This window comes from Lipotes vexillifer, unplaced genomic scaffold, assembly GCF_000442215.2.
Source record: "Lipotes vexillifer unplaced genomic scaffold, Lipotes_vexillifer_v1.1 scaffold750, whole genome shotgun sequence".
Taxonomy (NCBI): Eukaryota; Metazoa; Chordata; class Mammalia; order Artiodactyla; family Lipotidae; genus Lipotes; species Lipotes vexillifer.
In genome coordinates, this window is record NW_006774294.1 from 169,802 (window position 1) to 194,438 (window position 24,637).

Consider the following 24,637-nt stretch of genomic DNA (forward strand, 5'->3'; position numbering starts at 1 on the left):
GGGAAAGAGAGATGAGAGATGAGAGGAGTAAAGAGGCACTGGGTAAAGACCTTTATGGTTGGTTTGTTTTAACAACAGTCAAGATCTGAGTATCTTTATATCTTGACAAAGAGGAGAGAGATGGAAGCCAGGGGAATTTGAGAGAGAGGCTGATTAGGAGAACAACATTCCTGAGTAGGAGGAAAGAGCTGAGGGATAAAGTTGCCTCCAAGTCTTTGGATAGTATTTGTAACTGATAGACTATCCATTAAAATTAAAGTAAGTTGCTAAAGAAAGGGAGATGACAGCAATTTTCCTGCATGAAAAAATGTACTAACAGGTTTATTAACTGAATAGCAAATCTATCACTCTTTACACACAATCAGCCTTTTTATCTTCACTACCTGCCTCATCTGTGAATCAGTAAATAAATGTATTTTGAGAACACAAATTATAATATGAACCACTCTAAGCAATTCTAAACAGTGTTCATGTTCTTATAAGAAAAATAAATTTTTCTCACTATTTCTCTCCAAAATGGGAATTCTCTTTCTTTTATATCAATAGATGATATATATATATATATATATATATAAAATAATTTTTTTTCCCTATATGACAATCAAAGTGATGATTGTCTCATTCTTTCATTACTTCCTAGCCCAGACTGGCCCAGATAACTTAATCATTTTGTGATTATAATTTATTTCACAAGGTAGCTATTTATTGTAGAAAACGATGAAGTCTTATTCTAAGAAGAAAAGTCACTGCAATGAATATAATAGTTGGCTCCATTACAGTTATAAGTACAAATTAAAATAGACTCCTTAAAATGTTTTTAAAATCATTATCAAGTGCTTTTGAATGGTTATATTTAAGATGCATCGCTTATGTTTGGTTATTTCTGTCTAAATCTTGTAATCTTGTGCAAAATACATCACTGAAATCAAGGTTTTATATAAATAGTTTCTAACACGTTTTCAATTCTCTGATATAAGTGGCAATTATTTCTAGATATACAAAAAATCCAACATATCTTTTATATCTGTCTAGAATAGTATTATCATCATTTTTGCCATCATCTTTGAGAATATTTTTGCAGAAATTTTCTTGCCAATGAGCATTTAGCATAAGTGGTTGAGTCATATAAAATTGCCAATATGTAACTATTTTTGATCTACAGAATGGCAAGTTCATATGACTCAACTGCATTTTTCGTTGTGCTTATATATGTTTTATATGTGTATGAAATATTTAGCATTATAATGTTTCTACATGGAATACTAATTCATGTTATCTTCATTGCAGGCAGGCAATGTGACACCTAAGTCTCCCTCCACTGACATCTTTGATATGATTCCATTTTCTCCAATTTCACACCAGTCTTCAATACCTACTCACAATGGCACGCAGCCACCTCCAGTCCCTAGTAGATCTACCGAGATTAGTAAGCTTTCTAAACAAATCAATATTTTTGCTATATTTGTGTACATTTTAAATGTTTAATTAGCACTTTATGGGAAATTATATATCTTAACAAGCTCACTAAAAATTTTAATCACTGAAGAATTATGTTTATATATATGTGCCAAATTCAGTTATTTATATTTTACTTAATAATTGAGAGTATACTACTAAAGACATCACTATTTGCATTTGAAACTATTTTATGAAAAATGATATTTTGGTATAGGCTTAGTTACATCATAATACAAAACAATTATGTTTATTGTGTTGGGGTTATATTTTTAATGTTTTGTTTAATGATTAAGAACAGTCCTGTGGTAATTATTTTAATCATTTTGACTCATCATTTAGAGCTCAGTTTAATTTTTTTTATCATAGAGTATATGGATAGTCTTAGTTAAAGGAATATATAAATCTATGAATTCCATGATTTATTTATTTATTAACACTATGTAAGTGTTCTTTCTTTGATATCTACAAAGCTATAAATGCATTGCTTTTCTGATTTACTTTCTGTATATCTGGAAGGAACATAAAAGTCTCTCTGATGAAGTAGAAAGCATCTAACAGATGTTCATCATCAATGTCTTGACTATATTTTGCTCTGTGCCCTGTCACAGAAAGTGAAAGAATAGTTTCCAAAGGCCATGATCAGTCATCAGGTCTAAAGGGGCACTGAAGAAAAGAGAGTTTTACATATTTTGCTTTATTGCATCCTCTCTGGTTCACATTTGAGACGTTTTCAATGTAACTCTGAAGTTTTAGCTTAAGGCTGTAAAGCATTTCAGGCCTATAGTTTATTTGTTTCCCCTGTAGAACTCAACAAAGTACATTGCACATTTTAGGTATTCAGTAAATTTCAGAGGACTAATTTGTAAATACAAAGTAATAACATTAGAACTTTAAAAATCAGTGTACAAAAATATTTCAATACTTTTGTTGAAATATAGTACATTTAAATTCTTCTGAATATATTTTGTGTCAGTGCAAAATATTTTTTTCAAGGAAATAATCCATGATATACATGTGTTTTTAGAAAATGTTGCCAATATCTTGATATCATAATGGGGTATTTTTTGTCCTTAAGAGTGTTCCAGATCTCTTCCTTTACCACTGTTTTTTACTTCCTTGGACTACATCAGTGTTTTGCTCATTCATGTATTTAATTCAATGGGCATTTGTTTAGTACATACGCTAGACTTGGGTTACATGCTAGAATTTGAAATATAAATTAGAAGTGTATCCGCATGTCAGGTTTTAATCCAAGTAGAATATAAATTGAGAAGAGTGAATAGATTTTAAGATACTTAGAAAGAATAATCCATCAGGATGGTAACTGAAAGTTCAAACTCCATTATGATTCAGGATTTTGGACCAAATGTTGTTAATGGGAAAACTAGAGGTAGAGAGGGGGAAACTGATGAGTCTCTTTTAAATGTTAGTGAGTTTGAAATGCCTTTGGAAAATCTAGGCAGAGATGGTCAAATGGTTTTTAGGGATTTATTAATGAGAAACTGAAGTAACATCTTGCTATATTTTTTAATGTCTATCTATCCCAAATGCCAGAGTTTAGTAAATACAGCAGTATATCATTAGAAAGATTAGATAGATACATAGATAGATAGAAAGAAATGGAGTTCTGATTACCACTGTATTATATCTATCTATCATTTATCTATCAATCATCTTCTTGTCTATCTATACTAACAATTTAAGGACAGATTGTTCAACTCAGTTTTAATTGTAAGATTGTCTAAAACTGTAATCCAGTGGGGTTTTAGTAATAGGACTTTTTCTTTAAATGAAATCTTAAATGTATTCATTCATTTATTTTCTTTATATTTTAAATACATAAAAGCAGAAACCTACAAGATTGTTCCTTAGTTTCTCTCCTTACTGCCTGAGAACCCTAGTAGTTCTCCAGAGCATATTTTTGATCTTTGAATATGTATCAGACTTTAATTAATTTGTTTAATATCATGTTTCCTAATTGATTATAAATTACATGAGGGAAGGCACTTGACTCTAAAGTCCTTTCCTCAAATGTTTTAATCCACTGCCTAGCAAAATGTATGGCACATAATATGTGTTCAATAAATATTTAGTGGATAAACAAAAGAATGAGTGAAGTATCACCTATTTTTTATTATTTTGCTCTTGTTTTAGATTAAATAATTTTCATGTCATTAATTACATAGCAAATCCTTTTAAATTGAAAATTGGACTTATATTACTTTTTGTTATGAATTTTAGATCCATCTGAGCTGAAAAAAATATTCCAAAGAGGTCTATTATATTTATTAATTTGCCTGGTATTGATATGTCTACTTAATATGTAAAGTAGTACTTTTTTGACTTGTGGGGGAGTTGTGGACCCTTGAGAATATGATAAAAGTTAAACCTCTTCACAGAAAAACACAACATGCCCACTCATACAAAATTTTGCATTGCATTTCAGGGATGTTAAGGATCCCTTAAGCCCATCTGAAATCTCTGGTGATTTTGAGTCTCAACTTTAGAAAACCTGTGTAATGAGAATCTCTGTTCCTCCTGACAACTCTATTTCCTCTTTATTAATTCATTTCTTTTGACAAGCATGTACCACATGTAAAGCATTGCTTGATGTGTTCGTGGTATGGTGGTAACCAGGATACACCTCCAAAGAACAGTTCCTCTTTTCTCTAAGTTCTGGTTTATTGCCTACAATAAACATCAGACTGAGGAAAATATATAGTAACAACAGTAATAATACCCATCAGTTATATGTATGGTGATAGTAAATTCCCATTTGTTTAGGAGTACCCTGTCTTATACCTTTCATCCTGGTGAAACTTGGTAGCACTCCTTTCGCTCTTAAAAGTGTCTTTATTTGGAAGATAAATTATATGTCCTTCTTATTTATACAATACTTACCAGAACCAGGAGCTTCTAAACATTTTACATTTATTAACTTAATACATGAATCTGAAAAAAAAATTGCAACTAGAGAAGCAAGAATCTTTCATAATGGGAGTCACAATGATTTAGAAGATATAATAGAACTCAAGTAGCATAAATATTATTTCTTACAAAGCATTTAATTTAGAGAATATAGTTTCCTGAAAAATGAAAGTCTTGATACATTATAAATTCCCTTGCCCATATATAATTTAATTTTTTGTCAGTTAAGGCTGCATTTGAATTGATTCAGAGGAAAGAAATTTCTTAAATTAAAAAAAAATTTAAAATCATAAATTAAGTCATAGTCCTATCAATTTTAACTTTGATACTTCTTTAATGATTAAAAAAACAACGCAGACTTTAAAATATATGCACAGAGAGCCTTTTGATACTCAATTACTGCTATTTTCTTAAAAGAAATTTGTTTGGGGGAAAAGAGGCATTTTTAAAGAACCTGTCTCATTGTGGTTATCTAGGAAGGTGATATGATTTTATACTACATGAGATGACGTGCCTTAATTTTTTCTGGCTAAAATGTGAGATAAAAGTACATGAACTGTGAGTTAAACTACTTCCTAATCTACTAGGTCCTACCTATTGCTTCGCTATTGTGTTGCAGAGTCATCAATAAATGGAATAGAGAAGTTTCAGTGAGTAATACGTTAATTTTAGTACATTTAAATTGCTTTAGTAAAGTGTAGGTATTGTAATATATTAATTATCAAATATTTGGTGGATTTGACATTAAGTCTTACTTAAAGACACAGAAACCTCTCTGAATAGTAATTCTTTGTAACCAAATAGTTTTTAAATAGTCATAAAAGCGGATCTTTGCTTGCTTGTTGGTGTTTAACTAGTCTAAGCTCAGGAAAGCCCAGCATAAAATATGTGTGGATAGGGGCTCATTTGGTCATGCAGGTGCTTCTTTATATAATCCTGCCTTTGAAACCTAACTCACCCCAACTCACTCCTTGTCATTTCATATACTAAATTATTTTCTTCCTTTTAGAACGGGACCTGTTTGGAGCAGAACCTTTTGACCCATTTAACTGTGGAGCAGGGGATTTCCCTCCAGATATTCAATCAAAATTAGATGAGATGCAGGTGACTATTTTAACAGATTGGCCCATAAATGTTTTTTTTTTTTTTCTTTTTTCTATGGGACTAAGAGAATGTTATTACTAAAACTACCCTTCCCTTGAACTGTTATCAACTTACTTAAAATAATTACTTTAAAATAACAATAACATACATTTAGTCCTAAAAATACTCAGACAGATGCTAAGGATAAGGTTTCGTTGTGTTTTGTTCTTAATGGTGCGATTTACAGTGGCAAAAACATGGTTCTTTTTTTTGTACAAAATAACATAAATTCTTCATGAGTTAATTATTCGAAATCCAAAAATTGAAAGGTCATTGCACTAGACTTATCAGATTTGATCTCAGTCTTAACAATTAACAATTATGAATTTCAGAATTGTGAACGGGTGAAGGAAAATCATTGTAAGAATGAAATCAGGCTCTTAAAAAGAAACATTGTAAAGGGGGTCAACTGTATGGTGATGGTCAGAAAATACATTTTTGGGGGCTTCCCTTCCCTTCCCTTCCCTGGTGGCGCAGTGGTTGAGAGTCCGCCTGCTGATGCAGGGGACACAGGTTCGTGCCCCGGTCTGGGAAAATCCCACATGCTGCGGAGCGGCTGGGCCCGTGAGCCATGGCCGCTGAGCCTGCGCGTCCGGAGCCTGTGCTCCACAACGGGAGAGGCCAAAAAAAAAAAGAAACTAAACTTTTGATGGTGAACACACTGTCCTGTGTACAGAAGTCGAAATATGATGTTGCACACATGAAATTTATATAATGTTATAAACCAATGTTACCTCAATTAATAAATAAAGCTGAGAGCTAAAACGAAGAATTCCAAAGGAGAAGGGGTATAAAATAATAGGAAGCATTATAACTATAGTTCATAACTCCTGGGCTCTTATTGAAACAGCAGACACCAAATGACAGCTTCCTTAGGAATGTAGTCCAATTGGGTTTTCATTTCTTTCTCTCCCTTTTATTTTTCAATTCTGAATTGTTCTGGAAGTTTGAAGATATTGGTTTTAATAGCTTTGTACGGTGGGCCATGATTAGTAATTAGTCTTATAAGCACTATAATAAAGTCTTCTCTTTATATTTCCCTTTACATTTTGATGAAGTTATTATATCCTATTTTTCATCAAAAAGACAATATACACACAGAAGAACTCAGGCAGAGACCAATTATATGAAGCTGATTGAGAAGATGTGGTGAAGATGGAGTGTTTTTTATTTATTAGGCCTGGGTTAATACACTCACTCTCTATGCTTCATTTCCTGGAAAAAAAAAAAAGTTGAGGGGTGGATTATGATCTTCTAACACTGATAAAACACTGCTTCCTAGAAAGATAATAAATATCCTTTCACTGATTTTGGACTGAAGGTGTGAAGCAGTCTTCTTTTCTAGGTACTATGTGAATTTCCTTATTATTCTAGATATAATAATGCCTCTGCATTTTAAAAGTTGGATTGTTTAACGTACCTTGAGATTTTTAAAGAATATGTCAAAACAAAAATTTCTCAAGTTGGGTGATTTATAATTCCCTTTTGCATGAAAAATTATTTTAAATCCTTAATATTGACTTAAACTATAAACTATTTCTATAACATTTCTTAAATATTTACAAAAAAGTTATATACATTTTATCCTTATAGTTCTTATACAACTATTAATTCAAAACTTATAAATTAAATAAAAGTGAAATTACAACACCTAATAAAATTCAGGTTAAGAACTTTAATATAACAGCATGGATTATTTTATTTGGCTGAAACTAAAACCACCAACATCATACTTCTATTGATATCAGCATGTACCTTGTTTGATGACACAATTTCCCCACATCTTTTCGATAGTTAAAATACTACGAGACTTTCATTCAAATAGTGCATGATTATTTAGTGAGAATGCTTTATTTCATATAAAATAAATTTATTTTCCTTTTCATTAGTTTTACCAGTTATGGTTGTACTACCTTGGGACTAATGCTTTTGTAAGAACAAAAACAAATAGGTGCACTGATGTGGTAGTATTTGTTCTCAAAGGTTATACAAAACACAGAGTTTCTATTAATGTTTTTTAGATTTTCACACAACAAATGTTTTCTATAGATGTTTGAAGATAAGCCTGTATCTCCAGATTTTTGTAGAAACCCAGTTTGAGAAATACTATATTGAAATGATTTAATGATATGGTAGTCAAATAATGTTACACTGTGGTATTTTTGCTTTTGTTTTCTTTTTGTCATTTCTAATATATTCTTAATGTCTTTTTTATTCTTTTCTGCTTTCATGGTGGGTAGCGCCAGAGATGGTTGGTATACTATTTTCATAATAATTTTAAACAACTTATAACTTCTTAAAGCTGAACCTTAATATTCGCATGCTTTATTTAATAAATATTCAAAAAGCAGTTTCACATGTATATGTCTGATTATTAGTTTTGTTTAAAGAGGTTTTATAACCCATATTTGAAGTTATTTTTTCAATGCCTCAACCACTATTGCATTGTCCACCTCATTGCTTGTCTGTTTCTTTTAGTACACGATGTGTTTGCAAGGTCACTTTAATTAAAGTAAAATAATATTTTAACTAAAATTTATAACGACTTTTGTTATTAATCTTGTTAGCCTAATTAATTGAATGCACACATTTAAGCTACTATTTTTATCTTTGCATATAATGTAAAAACTTAATACAGTATAATGGGTTGTATAAACTATATTGAGTTAATAACCCTAGTGAGATTTTGGATTTTCCTCTTTTATTTCAGAGGAAATCATAGAAATATCTCATGAATGTAAGAATTTAAACAGAAATGTTAAGCCATAGTTTTTATAAATTGTTAGAAAATTAGATATTTATTTGAAATCAATTATATCCTTATATGATTTGACATAATTTAAACTTCTTAGTACATGTCACTGACAGGCAAATCAGTTTAATAGTATTGATAGCCCAGAAGTGTACCTTGTATGTTACAATAATTTAATACATTAAAAAAGGAGAGTGACAAGTCAATGAAAGAATTTTGCATTAAGTGATGTTAAGTCAACTGGTTAATAATTTAGGAGAAGATCAATGTATAGCTGAAACCTACAACAAATACTCAGATAAATTTTAGAAGCCTTGGGCAATTTAAAATTTTTGAAGTACAATTATATATATATCAGACTTTTGAAATGGAAAGAAATTTTTATAAGGAAAAGGAAAATATGTACATATAGTCACCTATAGAAGGTCTTCTATAGTTCTTTTAAATTTTCTCTTTAAAAAATATAACTATATCATGTACACATGATTAAAGTAAGTAGACAAATGATTAGGAAACTAAATAATCAACAGATAAATAAAAAAGCGTAGCTCACAAAATAAGACCACAGATGGCTATATACTTATAGACATGTTAAGTCTAATCAAAGAAAACATACAAATTAAGAACTATAAAAGTTATTTTAATCCAGCAAATTAAACATTATATTTTTTTACTAATATATAGTGCAAATGAAATTGTGATGAAACAAGCACTCTAAATCATTGCTGGGCCAGTGTCAGTTCACAGCATCCCTTTGGGAAGTAATTTGTTACTAATACTTGTATTTCTGTTTGATGTCAAAAACTTTAATACAATCTATTCTGAGGAGAAAATAACTATGAATGTGGAAAATCTCTATGCATAAAAACATACAGTCAACCTTATTTATAATTATAAAATACAGGAAATAAATTATATTAAGATTAATAGAACATTATAAAATCATCAAATTAGTTTTACAGGGACTCAATCAAGTTTGTTCTGCTAAGATTAAAAAAGAGTATAGAAATTTATATATAATATATCTAATACATTAAATAAGTTATATATAATATATAGTTATTTATATTAGTATTAATTTTTTTAAAATTTCTATGTAGAAAAAAGGGAGACTCAAAGGACATACTTCAACATGTTAATTGTTGCATATGAGTTTTTTTCTTCCTTGATATTCTTTTCTCCATGTTTCAAGGTAAGAAAATGCAATTGGGGAAAATATTTTATGTAAAAATATATTTTTAATAATATATCAATAATAAGATCATTATTTTGTATGATATGAGTTTATGATAGTTTCCATCACTACGTAAGTTAAATAAGCCTTATTTTCATTCAGACGTTTACATTCAAGAGGATATGGAAACCTTAGAAGGATTTAGAATGCATTAAGTCAGGACTTACTAAATGAGGCCTAGAAGGAAGGGTCAGAAAATGTGTGGGAAATTTTAAGGGGAAAGAAAACCAAGGAGCCATATAACAATGTGTCTGTCAAAAGGGATAATTAAGTTAATCTAAGAGGACTCCTAAAGAATCCTTATAAAACATGGAAATATTCTTGTAAGTGATATACAAACATTTTTTGTTGAAACAATGACCCCTATTTTACTTTGATTACTATTCTGCTTTTCATATACTGATAACACATTGATAAATAGTATTTTCAGGGTAACTGAAGTGATAGTGGTTTAATTTCAGAATGAACTGATTAAAAAGTAATGGTATCAAATCTTTCCAAAGGTAATATATATCCACATTACTTACCTATCTATCTGTCTATCTATCTATCTGATATTCCAGAAGATGACATAATACATAGATCCTCAGATATCCAAATAAAATATTTTAAAAAGCAGTTTATTTACAATATTTTCAGTTTAAAGTATTGACTTTTCTGAGTATTTGGCGGCTGTTTAAAAAAATATGCATACATGTGGCAAAATATTTCTCTTGTGACCAGAATAGGCTTTTAAAACAATGGTAAGTACTCTGACTTTTACTTAACTAAATATAATTTGTATTCCAAGTACCAAGAAGTACTTTTGAAAAACCCTTAAAGTGATGGCATTGCCGTGTGGTCTTTGTGCTTAGACGTAATGAAGAGTGTTCTCTAAACATTAACAGCAAAACAGGTGTGGCTTGTATTTTGTAATGATTTTCTTCCTCTATATGATAATGTTTACATTGGATTTATAGTAAGTACATTACATACAGCTCTAAATGAAAGTAACTTGAGGAAATGCAAATAGATATGCAATTGGCTAACACACGAGTTGATACCATCTAATTAACAAAACACAAAGCAGAACAGAGGACAACAGTGTTCTCTTAGAGAGAGATTTTCTTTTCCTCAGGAATAGACTTTTGTCTACATTTCATTTTATGAGCAAGGATGGGGATGGGGAAGGTGGCAAGACCAGAGATGGCCCATAGTTCAACTACCTTATACAGAAAAGAAGAGAGCTGGGGAGTAGAGAAGGGCAAACACCTTTACCACTAACTTTTAACTCAAAAGTCTTAAAAAAAATTTTTTCTCATGGCAATTGGGTACTTGGTCTCAATAAATCAAAAGAAATTTAACTTCTAGAAGCATCTAAAACATGCTAGAGGTGAGTGGAATTCAAAGCAATAATTTGCAGCTACAAGCAGCTGCAAGGCTAGTAAAGGAAGCTTTCTCCATGGTGAAGTGGTCTGCAGTCCTGTGTTACACATAGGATACAGCATTGCATTTAGGGAATACAATGCAATTTATTTTACCAGGCTCTGGATAATGGTAACCAAGAAGAAAAGGTGAAAACTGTCAGGCTGTCATCATCTTGAGGTCTAGCTCTCTTGCTTATATGAATATTGACCTTTAAAGCCAAGGGATTTAAGCTACAGTAGAATGACATAAAGTAGACCTCACTGAAAAGAAACATTTAAGTCTTAAAATTACTTAATTCCACATATTTCTGTTTTCTTCTATCTCTTATGCGTGCTAACCTCATGTATATTTAAAACATTTAAAATGTTAACAGGTATAAAAGGATTTGATAAAAATTTGACAATCCAACATTTGACATGTAATTATTTCTTAGTTGATCAAAACATGACGATTTCAACTTCTGCTCATACTCTCTTTCATTTACGGGGTTTTTGTTTTTGTTTTTGTTTTGCTATGAGCATTTCCTATTTTAATGATTTTACTTTATTTTGCAGGAGGGGTTCAAAATGGGACTAACTCTTGAAGGCACAGTATTTTGTCTCGACCCGTTAGACAGCAGGTGCTGATGTCAAGAACAGGAGGTCTTGAATCTGTTAAATTTGTTTTGTATACATATCAATTATTCATTATTACTTATGACAGGTATTATACATGTACCAATATATTTTTGAATCTCATAACTTTCTGAAAATTATTTCAGTAAAATTTCCTCATACTTTCACTGTTGAACTGTAGCATTTTGTTTTAAAAACAACTCACTGTAAAGTCAATCATACTTTTATGTTCCTTTCTGTTTGTTTGTAGAAGAATTTTTAATTGAAAGACAAATTATCCAAATATCTGCCTGTGTCTGAGCTCTAAATAATTAGCTCTTCAAATTTAAGTTCATTCTCTAGGATGCTAGTTTATTACTGATTTCCCAAAAGCCATACCTTAAAGATACCTTTCAGAGTCCTGAAGAGATACACCAATGCCAAACTAAATATGTTCTATATTCAAACCAATAGACATGTTACCATTCATTAGACAGATGTCATTTTACGTATGAAATGTTGTTCATATTATTGGGAAAATGTAAACTTTGAATATAATGCCACCAGATCATTTTTAGTAGGTAAAATAACAAAAATATAAATTCCAATAATAATTAAACTAAATGTATTTAGAGTACTTATTAGTATAAGCAAGGTAATAATGTTAGTTATTATTATCAGGTACACTCTAAATATTTATTTCATAAATAAAGATTGTGGAAAAAATGAAAATTTGCTATTTATAAAACACTTAAAATAAAATTTAATTTCTAATGAGATAAGTTACATTACTAAACATCATCTGATCTGAAGTTTCTGAAAAAAACATTTGGAATATATGCTGTCTCTAGTTGCAGTATCTATTACCCATATATACTTTACCAAATATATTTTTTCTGCACTGAATTAGACTATCCTTCTTACATTTTCTCCTTTGATAAAGATATTTTCTCACCAAAGTTTATTTTGTGATGACCCATTAGTTTTGATACTGTTAAAAATCTATGGCACCTGTTCTTTATGAATTATCAATATTATTTAGCAAATTTAATTTGTATCTGTTTTGTTAAACTCAGAATCTCATTTTTCACAAAAATGAAATTGCTGCTCAGTTTAGTATTTAACATGAACAATAACATTTTCTTGCAGCTGATTCTTGATGTGCTGATTAACTCTGACTTTTAAAAATGTTTGTTTCTTACACCTTTGCCCATTATGTAACAGACTGTAATTTGTACTGAGTGCAGCAAAATTTATGGTCAAATTTATAATTTGGTTCATCACATTATAAGAAAAAAAATTAAATTAATGAAAATATGAGCTTAGATTGAGGGTAGATCTCAAAAGTGTTTCTTTTCCTTTAGTCATGGAAATTTTCTTCACGTGCTAAAGGTACATTTTCACTAGGAACAGAAATCAAATAGGCTTATGCAATATTATATTTGTATGTATCCCCATAATGTTCTGTGGTGTATATAAGCCTTCTTGTTTGCTTTCTGTTATCTGCTAAGTTGTACCTTAATTAGAGGGTAGTATATGTTTCATAAAGAAGAGTCTTTATAATTTTGTTTGTCATATAGTATTTTGGAATTTGTATAATGAGGATGTTTAGAAGCCATATCAATGGCTTTTTTTAACAGATAGAATTTGTATTTTTATTGTACTTTAAAAAGCTTTGTGTAATAGGTATATATTTAGTGGCGATTTATTATCAATGGTAACACAATAGAGTACTTTGCACATTTAAAATATGTTATTGTACCAATTTTTAATGGTAATCAGTTCTGCTACTGGCATGATTAAATAGTATATAATTGGTCATTAATTATGAACATTTATTTCACCAGTGCATTTTTATGAAGATACATTTGCAAATTGTATTTCTATGTAAACTCAATGATATGTTTGATTTTGCTGAGAATAAATGATTTTAAATAAATTAAATTGTATAATTTATATTTGTATATATAACTCATTAAATAACCTCTAATTAATTTAGACACATTCTGAAGCTAATTTCATGCCAGATTTTCCTGGTCATAGATTAGTGCCAAAAGAAAGACAGAAAGAGAAAGAAGAAAGCAGAAAAAGACTTTAACTTCATTTCTTACAGCCCACACACATTTTAGCTTTATGATCCAACATAATTCAGTTGTGAAAACAGTGGATTTCATCCTGCTGGTGAGAGAGGTCATAGTTTGATTCCTTTCACCAGAAGCATCTGGTGTAATAACTGTATTACGTAAATATCTCTTTTCAGAATGGAGAGCCTTTTTAAGCTAGTAATACAAAGGGTATCTTGGCTGGTAGTCTTAAAAAGGTGGACTTGATAATAGAATTTGAGTGGTGGCTAATTAAAATATCATGAAGTTTTGAATCTATTCAAAACACAATGTTAAGTATTTTAATGGTACACAGGACTCACATGCACAGCTTTGCACACCAATGAGCAATTCATCCATCTGTTCACTAAAATTCATTTATTACTCTATGTGAATATCATGTATTAGGTGGGTAAGAAAACATCTCGTAAGTTTGCTAACAGACATTGTTAAATTGAAGGTGACAAGATCCCTGTCTTCAGTTAGTTTATAGTCGTAAAGAAAAAGTAAGGCAAATATTTGAATTAATAAATGAAAACCTGTATGTATTAAAGTACTGTGTGAACCAAAAATTTCCTTTAGAATATTAATATTTAACTATGTTTAAATTTGGGTACCTAGCACTGGCTAGTGTCTATAATGTTAGATATCCAGTGTGAAGCTTATGAAGACAGGCCAACGACAAAAATTTTCTTCACCTCTTCCTGTTTCTTGTATTTTGGATTTGATTTTTTTAAAATATTAGTCACATTATGGGAATTCATTTTCAGATAGAACTTCTGATAGATTTTTGTGTTGATGCATTTCTAAATACTGACTTTTGTTTTTACTCCTTTTGATGTTACTTAACATAACCATGAAAAAAAAACTGGCTGTTAATATTTTTTTGTTCCAGTGTTTCCATCTATAGTTCCAAATTCAACATTTATTCATGATTTGGGGTTTCAGCCTCTGTTAAATTTTTTGAAGAATCTTGGACTCAATTTTGACAACTAAAACCCAGACTCCACCCAAACTACACTCTTTACGAGCAGTTAACACACTGTTGATAGGGGCATGGCTAGTATTGCTCTCAGACCCCTGTGTCTCATGCAGGAAGTGCCTTTAAGTGTCCTCACCTTCCTAGATAACCTCAGATGACTGTCTCAAGAACTTCCCCTTCCAACACCCATTTCATAAATTCGACCCAAACTTTAATTCTTATACACTCATTCCATGTCTTGACCTTATGTTATTAAGATCCAAATGTAACCCACTTATAGAATTCTCTCCCTCAAAACGTATTTCTCTGGAATTCATCTAAGCTGGGGTTCCCTTACTCTAGTGAGGAGACCACCTCTTAAAATAATGTATGGTCTTCTATTTCCTTACTTTCAAGTGAATTTTTATGAAATTGGGTATTATTTAAATAGCAGAAGACATTTCCTTTCTCTGAATTCATTTATTTCCACTCTAGTTCATTGATCCTAAGACACACTAATTCCAAAATCATAGTTATTAATATACAAAGGATGGCATACTTAAGAAGTTGAATTTGAAAACTCACTTTGAATTTTTCTGATAAAAATTTATCACTACATGATAAATTGAAATAGCTGAATTTCTTATTTCTGTATCACTAACATTGGGTTTTGTGTGAGCTGATAGTACCACTACAACTGTGTAACTAAAACTTTGCTTATATAATTACCTTATATTTACCTTTAGCCACATTTTTGGTGTTTATTCAGATGCACATTCAAAATTCATTGAGTCAAACATTTCCAGTTTGCAAACAGCTCTATAGGCACTTTGGAACTTGCATCAGACTTTTAAATGTTGCTGTTTTCATTAAAGGGAGCCTGGCTAGAAGTTGTAGGAGATACCTTCTTAAAAGAATTCCCCAGTACGCGCAGGACCTCATTAAGTTCTCTGTTAAAGGACATTCTGAAATCTCATAGCATTTTCTCTGTAACTTTTAGTTTATCAACTTGTCATTATTAATATATTTTGCAAAAATCAATAAAATACTGTCTTGGAAACATCATTTAAATATATTTTTAATAAAGTATTTTTTTAACTTTTCTATTTGTTTAATAAAGTTTTCAAAAAAACTTTTCTGTTTATCCTCCAGAAATCTTAATGAAGTATTGCTTTGACAGTTTTGTATCTTCTTTGGTGCCACGCACAACACTTTACCCATAAAGCGTTCAGTAAAAGGTTAAATGATTCTTTAGCATGTTTCCTGCTAATGATGTGAACTAAAACTTCTTATGCTCCCTGTGAAAGAAAAGAACAACATGCCTTCCAAGTAAATCTTAAGAGAAGATAACCACTTTGTCCTTTCTGATAAAATCTTTACCAGTATTTTTTTATCTTATGTAGCAATGATCTGCTAAATAAAGACCTTGACATTCTCTATGAGCATCTATTAATCACCATAGATTCATAGACTAAGGAAATCTGGCTCACTCAAGGGAGGAAAAACAATTGACTATTGTTTATATTAATTATGTTAATATTGATTTTTATTAATTCATTATTATAGCTTCAATGAGACTGTGAGGACTCAAAGTTGAATGTTTTATAATTAAGGGACATTGCCTGGACTCAGAGGGTGAAGAACTATATTTGTTGAGCATGTGAGTTAAAGAATGATAGGTAAAGACTCAAACTGCATCTTTCCTTGAATCCCATGTTGTGGTCACACAGTTTTCATTGGCCTTAAATATTTTTAGTTCATTTATTTGTCCTTAGTTTTTTATTGTCCTCTTACTTCAAATGACATTTCATAGGAACATTTTGGGGCCCTTCCCAGTTGCCTACTCCCTCCCTTCTGTCTGGCCAGGCTGCTATGTTCCATTCTGTTCCGAAGGTCACTTGTTCCAGTAGAAATAGCTGTCTGGATGGACTGGAAATAATCCAGATACCGGTTCTTTCCTGCAAAGAAAGCAAAGAAAGATGTTTGTTTCTTGGCTACATTTTGATAGAAAAAAATAAAAGAATTTTATGGCTAAGTCTATTAATAGTTGAAAAAATTAATGTAGCTCTGGGACTAATTTAAAAGTGTTACTATTTTCCAGTGCTTTGTGTCATTTTGTTTTTTTATATACTTTTAAAATTTAATATGAATATCATTTAATAATTGGTATTAAATAGGAAGTGTTTTTTAACAGAAAAGAAAACAGAAAAGTTTTTTTAAAAAACTTTATTAAACAAATAGAAAAGTTAAAAAAAATACTTTATTAAAAATATGTTTAAATGATGTTTCCAAGACAGTATTTTATTGATTTTTGCAAAATACATTAACACTTCCTACCATACATGTAGGAAGCGTATGAACACAGAGAGATTTTGGCAAAGATTCAGCTTAAACTAATTTCTGTCACACACACATACACAAACGTACGCACTTCATTTAGCTATTTAGTTTTCCATTTATTTTATTCTTGGTATCTGCGTTCATTGAAAAAAAAACAAAAAAACCCAAACTTGTACTCGACAGTACAAGGAATAGGAGGAGACAGACAGTGGGAGACAGATAGTGGGGAGATAGTCATAAATGTTCAGACAGGCCAACTAACCACATGTGACAAAGTGACTATGCACAGATACCTGACCTGTTCATTTTTCAGAAAACTTGGACCATTTGCAGGCTAGGGAGTAATAAGTATGATGCAATTATGTAAAAAGCTGTTTCTACAGTAATTCCTCTTTAATTCCCCCTAGTTCTCTGGTAATGTCTCCATTTTTCATCTTTTCTACATAAAAGGATTTAAAAAGGAAAATTCCGGGTTTCCCTGGTGGCGCAGTGGTTGAGTCTGTTTGCCAACGCAGGGGATGCGGGTTCGTGCCCCGGTCTGGGAAGATCCCACATGCCGTGGAGCGGCTGGGTCCACGAGCCTTGGCCGCTGAGCCTGCGCGTCCGGAGCCTCTGCTCCGCAACGGAAGAGGCCACAACAGTGAGAGGCCCGCGTACCACAAAAAAATAAAAACAAATAAAAAATGAAAAGGAAAGTGCCTGAAGATAAGCTGGACACTTCTTTCATGACTTCCTGCTATCCATGGCTATTAGAAAAACATATATCACTTTCTTAGAATCACTTGATTTTGAAAATCTCTCAACTATACGTTATGTGAATTTTTAAGTAATTTAAAAAAATTACTCCTGTAAACTGCATTTACTTTAAAACAACTCAGTCTGATCTATAGGGAAACATTGAACTAGGATTTAAAACTTCATACTGTGATATGACACGGTTATAACTCTAGACTGATCTTTGACTTTGGGAAAGTCATGTAATGGGGTTCATAACATTCCTGAACTTTAGCTATTCTTGGCGTAAAAGGAAGGAAGTTCTCCAAATAAACCAAAGTTTAAAAAAATTGTCATAGAAAGCAATATTTTGTCTTTTATTTACATACCAGTTATAAATAAATATTGAATCAATGAATACTAGGTAAATGATGCATCTGGCTGTCCAAAATCCCTTAAAAAAGGACAGCAGAAACCACAAAACAGTCCCAGCCTTTGTATCTGTTTATCATCTCAAAATCTGTGTATAGAGTTCTGTCCCTTCGTAATAAAGTTGAATTCAAGGCAAAAGCATGATTCTAAGATTCTCTCCTTTCTCAGCCTTTCCTAATCCTAGGTACCCAACCTCAGAGCATATTTACAGGGCAGAAATGGGGCCTATGCTTCTCTTCAAAAGTTATTGGCTTGCTACATTTTCAGGATAACCTCAAGATAAATGTTGCATGTCTCAAAGGAATTCAGAAGCTCGCATCTTTCCAAGTAAACATTAAACTTTAAAAAATGCCAGCAAAAAATGCTGAAATGTGTAAGATAATCCTATATTGAAATATCAAAGCACAAGTATTCTTAAATATGTTTACATGGAGTCAAATATTTAGATTCACAGAGATCTGTACTGCTTTTCTCCACAAGTTTTATAATGAAGCTTCATATGTGAGAATGTGAATACTAGAATATTTTCTTGAAATATATTCAAATAAAACTTGCCTTTGACATATGTTGTATTACACTCCTTTGTGTCACTTTTTTGGTAAAGTTTTTCTTATTACTGTACCTATAAAGAAAAGAAACACAGAGAACATAAAAATCCCCAGCATGCCTGTTAGATCTTCCAAAGGCACCAACTGCGTTTCTCATCACTCTGTATCCCTTCCTTAAGGCTTAATCACAGATCTGAAACTAGAGAAAACAGCTGTCCTTGAAAACCACAGGAGCTTGAGCATTTATTTTTGCCATGCAAATTGAGCAAATCTGTACAAACCTTTCGAAGTTATCTTGCCAAAAAACTCTAAAGCAGTACCTCTTTCTTAGCAAACAGTTCACTTTTTTTTAAAAAAAGAAGCAATTAAAAATGTCTATATGATCAAATAAAATTAATTAGAAAGTTTGTACACACAATGTCAATAAGACCATGGAAAGCACATGAGTCATGAACTAGTTGAGTTTATTTAGAACACACACACTTACAAAAATTTGGGATTCCGTCAAAACCAGATTGTTTCCTGTACTGTTCCCCAACTAAAAATTAGGTCAAAGGAAAATTGTATAAAAATGTCCCAAAAAGCAACACATGAAAATTGTCTAACAACTAACAAAACAAAATTAATGGAAAAGTAAGAGGAAGACCATGTTTTATCATTTTGAATTTTATATGTTAAAGGCGGTTCAACAGTGTTTTTATATCATATAATATGTAATATTAACTTGCATGTAATACCACTTATATTTTCCTTTAACAATTATCAGGAAAATTGCTATAGCAAATTCATTTTTCAGATGTATAATAAAACAGTGTAACTAGGATTTAAAGAGCACAGAGAGCTATTTGGGAATGCTCTTGCTCTCAAGAAAGACCAAGTGAGATTAAAATAAATGCATTAATTGATTATTGTTCTTCATGTGAATGAGCAATTTCAAGTAGAGAGAAACTTCAGCTCTGTTTCAAAAGGTCAGCAGTCATGGTATTTAAGGGGAAAATTGAAGTCGTATTTTTAAACTTAAGACAGATGCTTTATGTTAAAAGGCTTCTCTGATGAAGTCCTTTTGTGCTGACTGGAGTCTGTTCTCCTAGGTGGGTAAAGACTGAAAGAAAAAACAAGTTATTGCCCTTCACTGATTCTTTTATGTGACTTAACTGCACATATTTTGAAGAGACAATTGAAATTTCTGCACCCTGGCTGCATCTCCATTCTGACTATGCTCCCTTTACAGCAAGAGAAGTCTCTATCTCTCTCTCAAAAAAAAAAAAAAAAAAGCTGGAAAAATGTTAGAGAAATATTTTTTTTTTCTTTCGTTTTCTCTGTAAAAATGTTAGAGACATATTTCTTTTCTCTTTCGTTTCCTAAAGGCTAAAACATCAAAAGAAAACCATCTAAATAATGAATATATACTGGCAAGAATGATGTATATTTATGACTGCCAAAATTTCAAGATTACTGATACAGATTGTGGTATGTCTATGTGGCCAGAAAGATCATTGTGAGATGAGCAATCTTTTCCATCCACCAGTCATCACAGAATATTTCTTGGTGTATGTGAAACCACAAATACATCAGTGGGAACTTACTTGTATGGAAATACTGTAGTCAAACCACTAATCATAGCAGCCAGATTTCCCAGAATAAAGCAGTTGCTCTAGAAATTATGCCAACTGCTTGGGTTAAAAATATGGTTTCAAAAATTGCAGATCAGCATAATATGGAAAAGTTATTAGCAAACTACAGAATGTGGCTCTAAAGTAGACTGTTGAACAGTAATTTCATGCTGCCTTTTTTTCTTAGATATAGCCTCAAAAGAGTTGCAAACTATATCAGTTATACATTTTAGTCAAGCTTATTGCATCTGAATATCTCTATTCTGCCTAAATAAATAGTAATCACAAATTATGAAAGACTTTTGTATAGATTATAGATCACCATATAGAAAAATTTTATTCTAATTTTAAAGTACATACTTATTCAGATGTTCTCATAAAATTATTCTTGACTTTATTGAAACTTCATCATAATTATAAATTAGTATGAATTAGAGCCAAGGCAATTATGGATGTAGAAAAATGTGATTTTTATTTATTTATAGCAATATTCCAGACAGATTCAGCTTGAGAGGCAGAGAGGTCCACTATGTTTAAGCTTTTGTAAGAACTTCAAATTTTGAAAAACAATTAAAGTACAATAAATATGTATATATTCATTAAATGTGTTTGTTTTCATATCAAGATTTTGTGAAAATAAATTTGCAAAATGAGTTTCTATTTCTTAATTTTAATGTATGTATTTAATGCTACATATTGTTAATTTGTTCTACACAAGATTTTTGTTAGCTTACCCATATAAGTTATGCTTTTTTCTGATCCCATATTAATTTAGCTCTACATATGGTACTATTGACAAAAAACTTTATTCAATATCTTCCATTGAGCTATTTCAGTAGAACAGAAGCCATCTATTAGTGCTGTGATAAAAGGATCATTTACTATCAACTGTTCTAGCTTAGGTTTTTTCCCAGAGTACATGAAGTGTTATGGATAATTTGGCAGAAACTTCTGATTATTATGTCATAATTCTTTATTCCTATATTTGTGAAAGCACAACATGGACTAGTGGGTTTCTATGTGAATAGTCTAAAATCCACAAGTTGTAGATACCCTATTAAAATAAAGAGTTCAAATATCAAATCATGTGGTTCAAAATGCATTAAAGAGTTAGGTGTAAGACCTGAAACCATAAAACTTCTACAAAAAAACATACATAGTAAGCTCTTTGACATTGGTTTTAGTAGGTTTTTGTTTTGTTTTGTGTTTTTGTTTTTTTGTCGTTTTGTGGGGGGAGGGGAAATCTGTCTCCTCAGGCAAGGGAAACAAAAGCAAAAATAAACCAATGGGACCACATCAAACTAAAGCTTTTGCACAGCAGAGGAAAACTGTCAACAAAATGAAGGGACCACCTACTGAATGTGAGAAGATATTTGCAAACAATATATCTGATAAGGGGTTAATATCCAAAGAACTCATACAACTCAACATCAAAAAAACAAACAACCTGATTAGAAGATGGGCAGAGTATCTGAATAAACATTTTTCCAAAGAAGACACAGATGACTTCCAGGCACACGAAAAGATGCTCAACATCACTAATCATCAGAGAAATGTAAGTCAAAACCACAATGAGATATCACCTCACACCTGTCAGAATGGCTATTATCAAAAAGACAATAAATGGGATTCCCTGGTGGCGCAGTGGTTGAGAGTCCGCCTGCCGATGCAGGGGACCCGGCTTCGTGCCCCGGTCTGGGAAGATCTCACATGCCGCGGAGCGGCCGGGCCCATGAGCCATGGCCTCTGGGCCTGCGCGTCCGGAGCCTGTGCTCCGCAATGGGAGAGGCCACAACAGTGAGAAGCCCGCGTACCACAAAAAAAAAAAAAAAAAAAAAAAAAAAGACAATAAGTAACACGTGTTGGTGAGGACTTGGAGACAAGGGAAATTTGTGCACTCTTGGTGGGAATATAAATTGGTGCAGCCACTACGGAAAACAATATGGAGCTTCCTCAAGAAGTTAAAAATAGAACTACCATATCACCCAGCAATTCCACTCCTGGGCATTTATCTGTAGAAAACAAAGACACTAATTTGAAAAGGTATATACATTCCTATATTCATTGTAGCATTATTGCATTATTTACAGTAGCCAAGATATGGAAGCACCCTAAATTCCCATCAATAGATGAATGGATAAAGGAGATGTGGTATATATAGATAGATGATATAGATATAGATATAGATATAGATATAGATAGATAGATACACAATGGAATATTAGCCATAAAAAGAATGAAATCTTGCCATTTGTGACAACATGGATGGTCCTGGAAGGTATTAGGCTAAGTGAAATAAGTCAGACAGAGAAAAACAAAGTAAGATTTCACTTTTGTGGGGAATCTAAAAAAGAAAGCAAATGAACAAACATAACAAAACAGAAACAGAGTTATAGATACAGAGAAGAAACAGGTGGTTGCCAGATGGGAGAGGTTGGGGAGAGGAAAGAAATAGGTGAGGGAGATTAAGAGGTACAACCTTCCAGTTGCAAAATAAATGAGTCACAGCTATGAAATGTACAGTGTGGGGAATATATTCCATAACTATGTAATATCTTTGTATGGTAACTAGACTTGTGGTGATCATTTTGAAATGTACAAAAATATGGAATCACTATGCTTTGTAACAAGAACTAACATAGTATAGGTCAATTATACTTCAAAAACAAATAAACTCATAGAAAAATAGATCAGATTTGCGGTTACCAGTGGGGGGGATGGGGAACTGGATGAAGGCAGTCAACAGGTACAAACTTCCAATTATGAGATAAATGAGTACTAAGGATGTAATATACAACATGATAAGTATAGTTAACACTGCTTGATGTTAAATAGGAAAGTTAGGAGAGTAAATCCTAAGAGTATTCACCACACAGAAAAAACATTTTTTCTATTTAATTTTGTATTGATATGAGATGACAGATATTCCCTAAACTCATTGTGCTAATCATTTCATGGGGCATGTCAGTCAAATCATTATGTTGTACACCTTAAATTTATACAGTGCTGTATGTCAAATACATCTCAATAAAACTGGAAGAAAAAAATATTAAATCATGTAATATACTTTGGATTGTGTTGGGTGTTTTGTTTTGGTTTGTTTTTTAGCTTATTGATTTCATGTGTTAATGTATGTTCCTCTAATTGTTAGTTGCAACTTTGGTTCTAACTTCTTTTTATAGTGGAAATTACATTCAAGAATAGAGATAACTTATTCAGGATGTGTTGTCTCCCCAAATTATTAATGTTAAAGTATTCTGAAGTGGACTTTGAAGCACCTTACTTGGATTAATGACTCTCAGAAAAAAAAAGTATAAAATGTGAGGGCTTTGGCAGTTCTTGATGATATCTGCCTCTTCCTAACTAGAAATTCTATATTAAATAATAATATTTGGCTAAAATCCAACATACTGTCAGTGCTGATTGCAGGCAAGTATGTAGTCCAATAGAAACTCTCATTCATTGCTGGTGAGAATGGAAAATGGTACAGCGACTTGGAAGACAGTTTGGCAGCTTCTTATAAAACTAAATATGGTCCTACCATTCGATTCAGCAAATATTCGCATGGGTATTTATCCAACTGACTTGAAAACTTATGGGTTTACATAAAAACCTTCATGTGAATGCTTATAGCAACTTTATTCATAATTGCCAAAAACTGGAAGCAGCCAAGATATCCTTCAATAGGTAAATGTATAAACAAACTGGTACACTTGTGCAATGTACATCCATATAATACTACTAAAGGAAAAAAGAAATGAGCTATCAAACCACAAAAAGACATGGATGAACCTTAAATGCATATTTCTAACTGAAAGAAGTCACTCTGAAAAGGCTATGTACTTTATGATCGAAAGAATATGTTATTATGGAAAAGGCAAAACTATAGCCATGGTAAAAAGATGTGTTTGCTAAGAGCTTGGGGAATGGGAGATGATTTAATAGACGAAGCATAGAAAACAGTTTAAGGCAGTGAAACTATTTTGTCTGATACTATAATGATAAATAAATGACACTGTGCAGCACAAGACTGAACCTTAATGTATGAAAAAATTTTTAAATCACTTAAGATATTGGGAGATCCCAGGATGATATGCAGAATGTAGCAAAACAATCTAACTGTATTACAAGTGTTTGAAACAAGTTCACTGAAAGGGGAGGGAGTAAATGTGCTGGCCTAAGTAAACTTGCAGATGAGTGGGGTCTGCAAGACTAAAGGCAAAGGGAACTGTCCATAAGCAATATGCTCTAGATGTTAAAGTTTTTTCACATGGGGGTATGGATTAATAATTCTGATACTACTACACATGTATATTGGGATTAAACAATTAAGTGAACCTATGGCCAATGCTGATAACCAGGTTTCTCACTTTTGGAGTAGAAGATTACAGATAAGCAAGGGAATAAGCCTA

At 31.7% G+C, this 24,637-nt stretch overlaps 1 protein-coding gene across 3 annotated transcripts in view; it reads left to right on the forward strand.

The window, feature by feature from the left end:
• Positions 1-13,454, forward strand: part of GULP1 (GULP PTB domain containing engulfment adaptor 1) — a 108,094-nt gene extending 94,640 nt beyond the window's left edge. For 2 of the 3 annotated variants that reach the window (XM_007449096.1, XM_007449098.1), the window contains 3 exons: positions 1,288-1,426; positions 5,396-5,490; positions 11,477-13,454. In XM_007449096.1, coding sequence (XP_007449158.1) covers positions 1,288-1,426; positions 5,396-5,490; positions 11,477-11,548 — 306 coding nt within the window. In that variant the 3' untranslated portion in view covers positions 11,549-13,454. Of the gene's footprint in view, positions 1-1,287; positions 1,427-5,395; positions 5,491-7,769; positions 7,781-11,476 lie in introns of all 3 variants that reach the window. The other variant, XM_007449097.1, reaches the window with a different exon arrangement.
• The last annotated feature ends 11,183 nt before the right edge of the window (positions 13,455-24,637 follow it).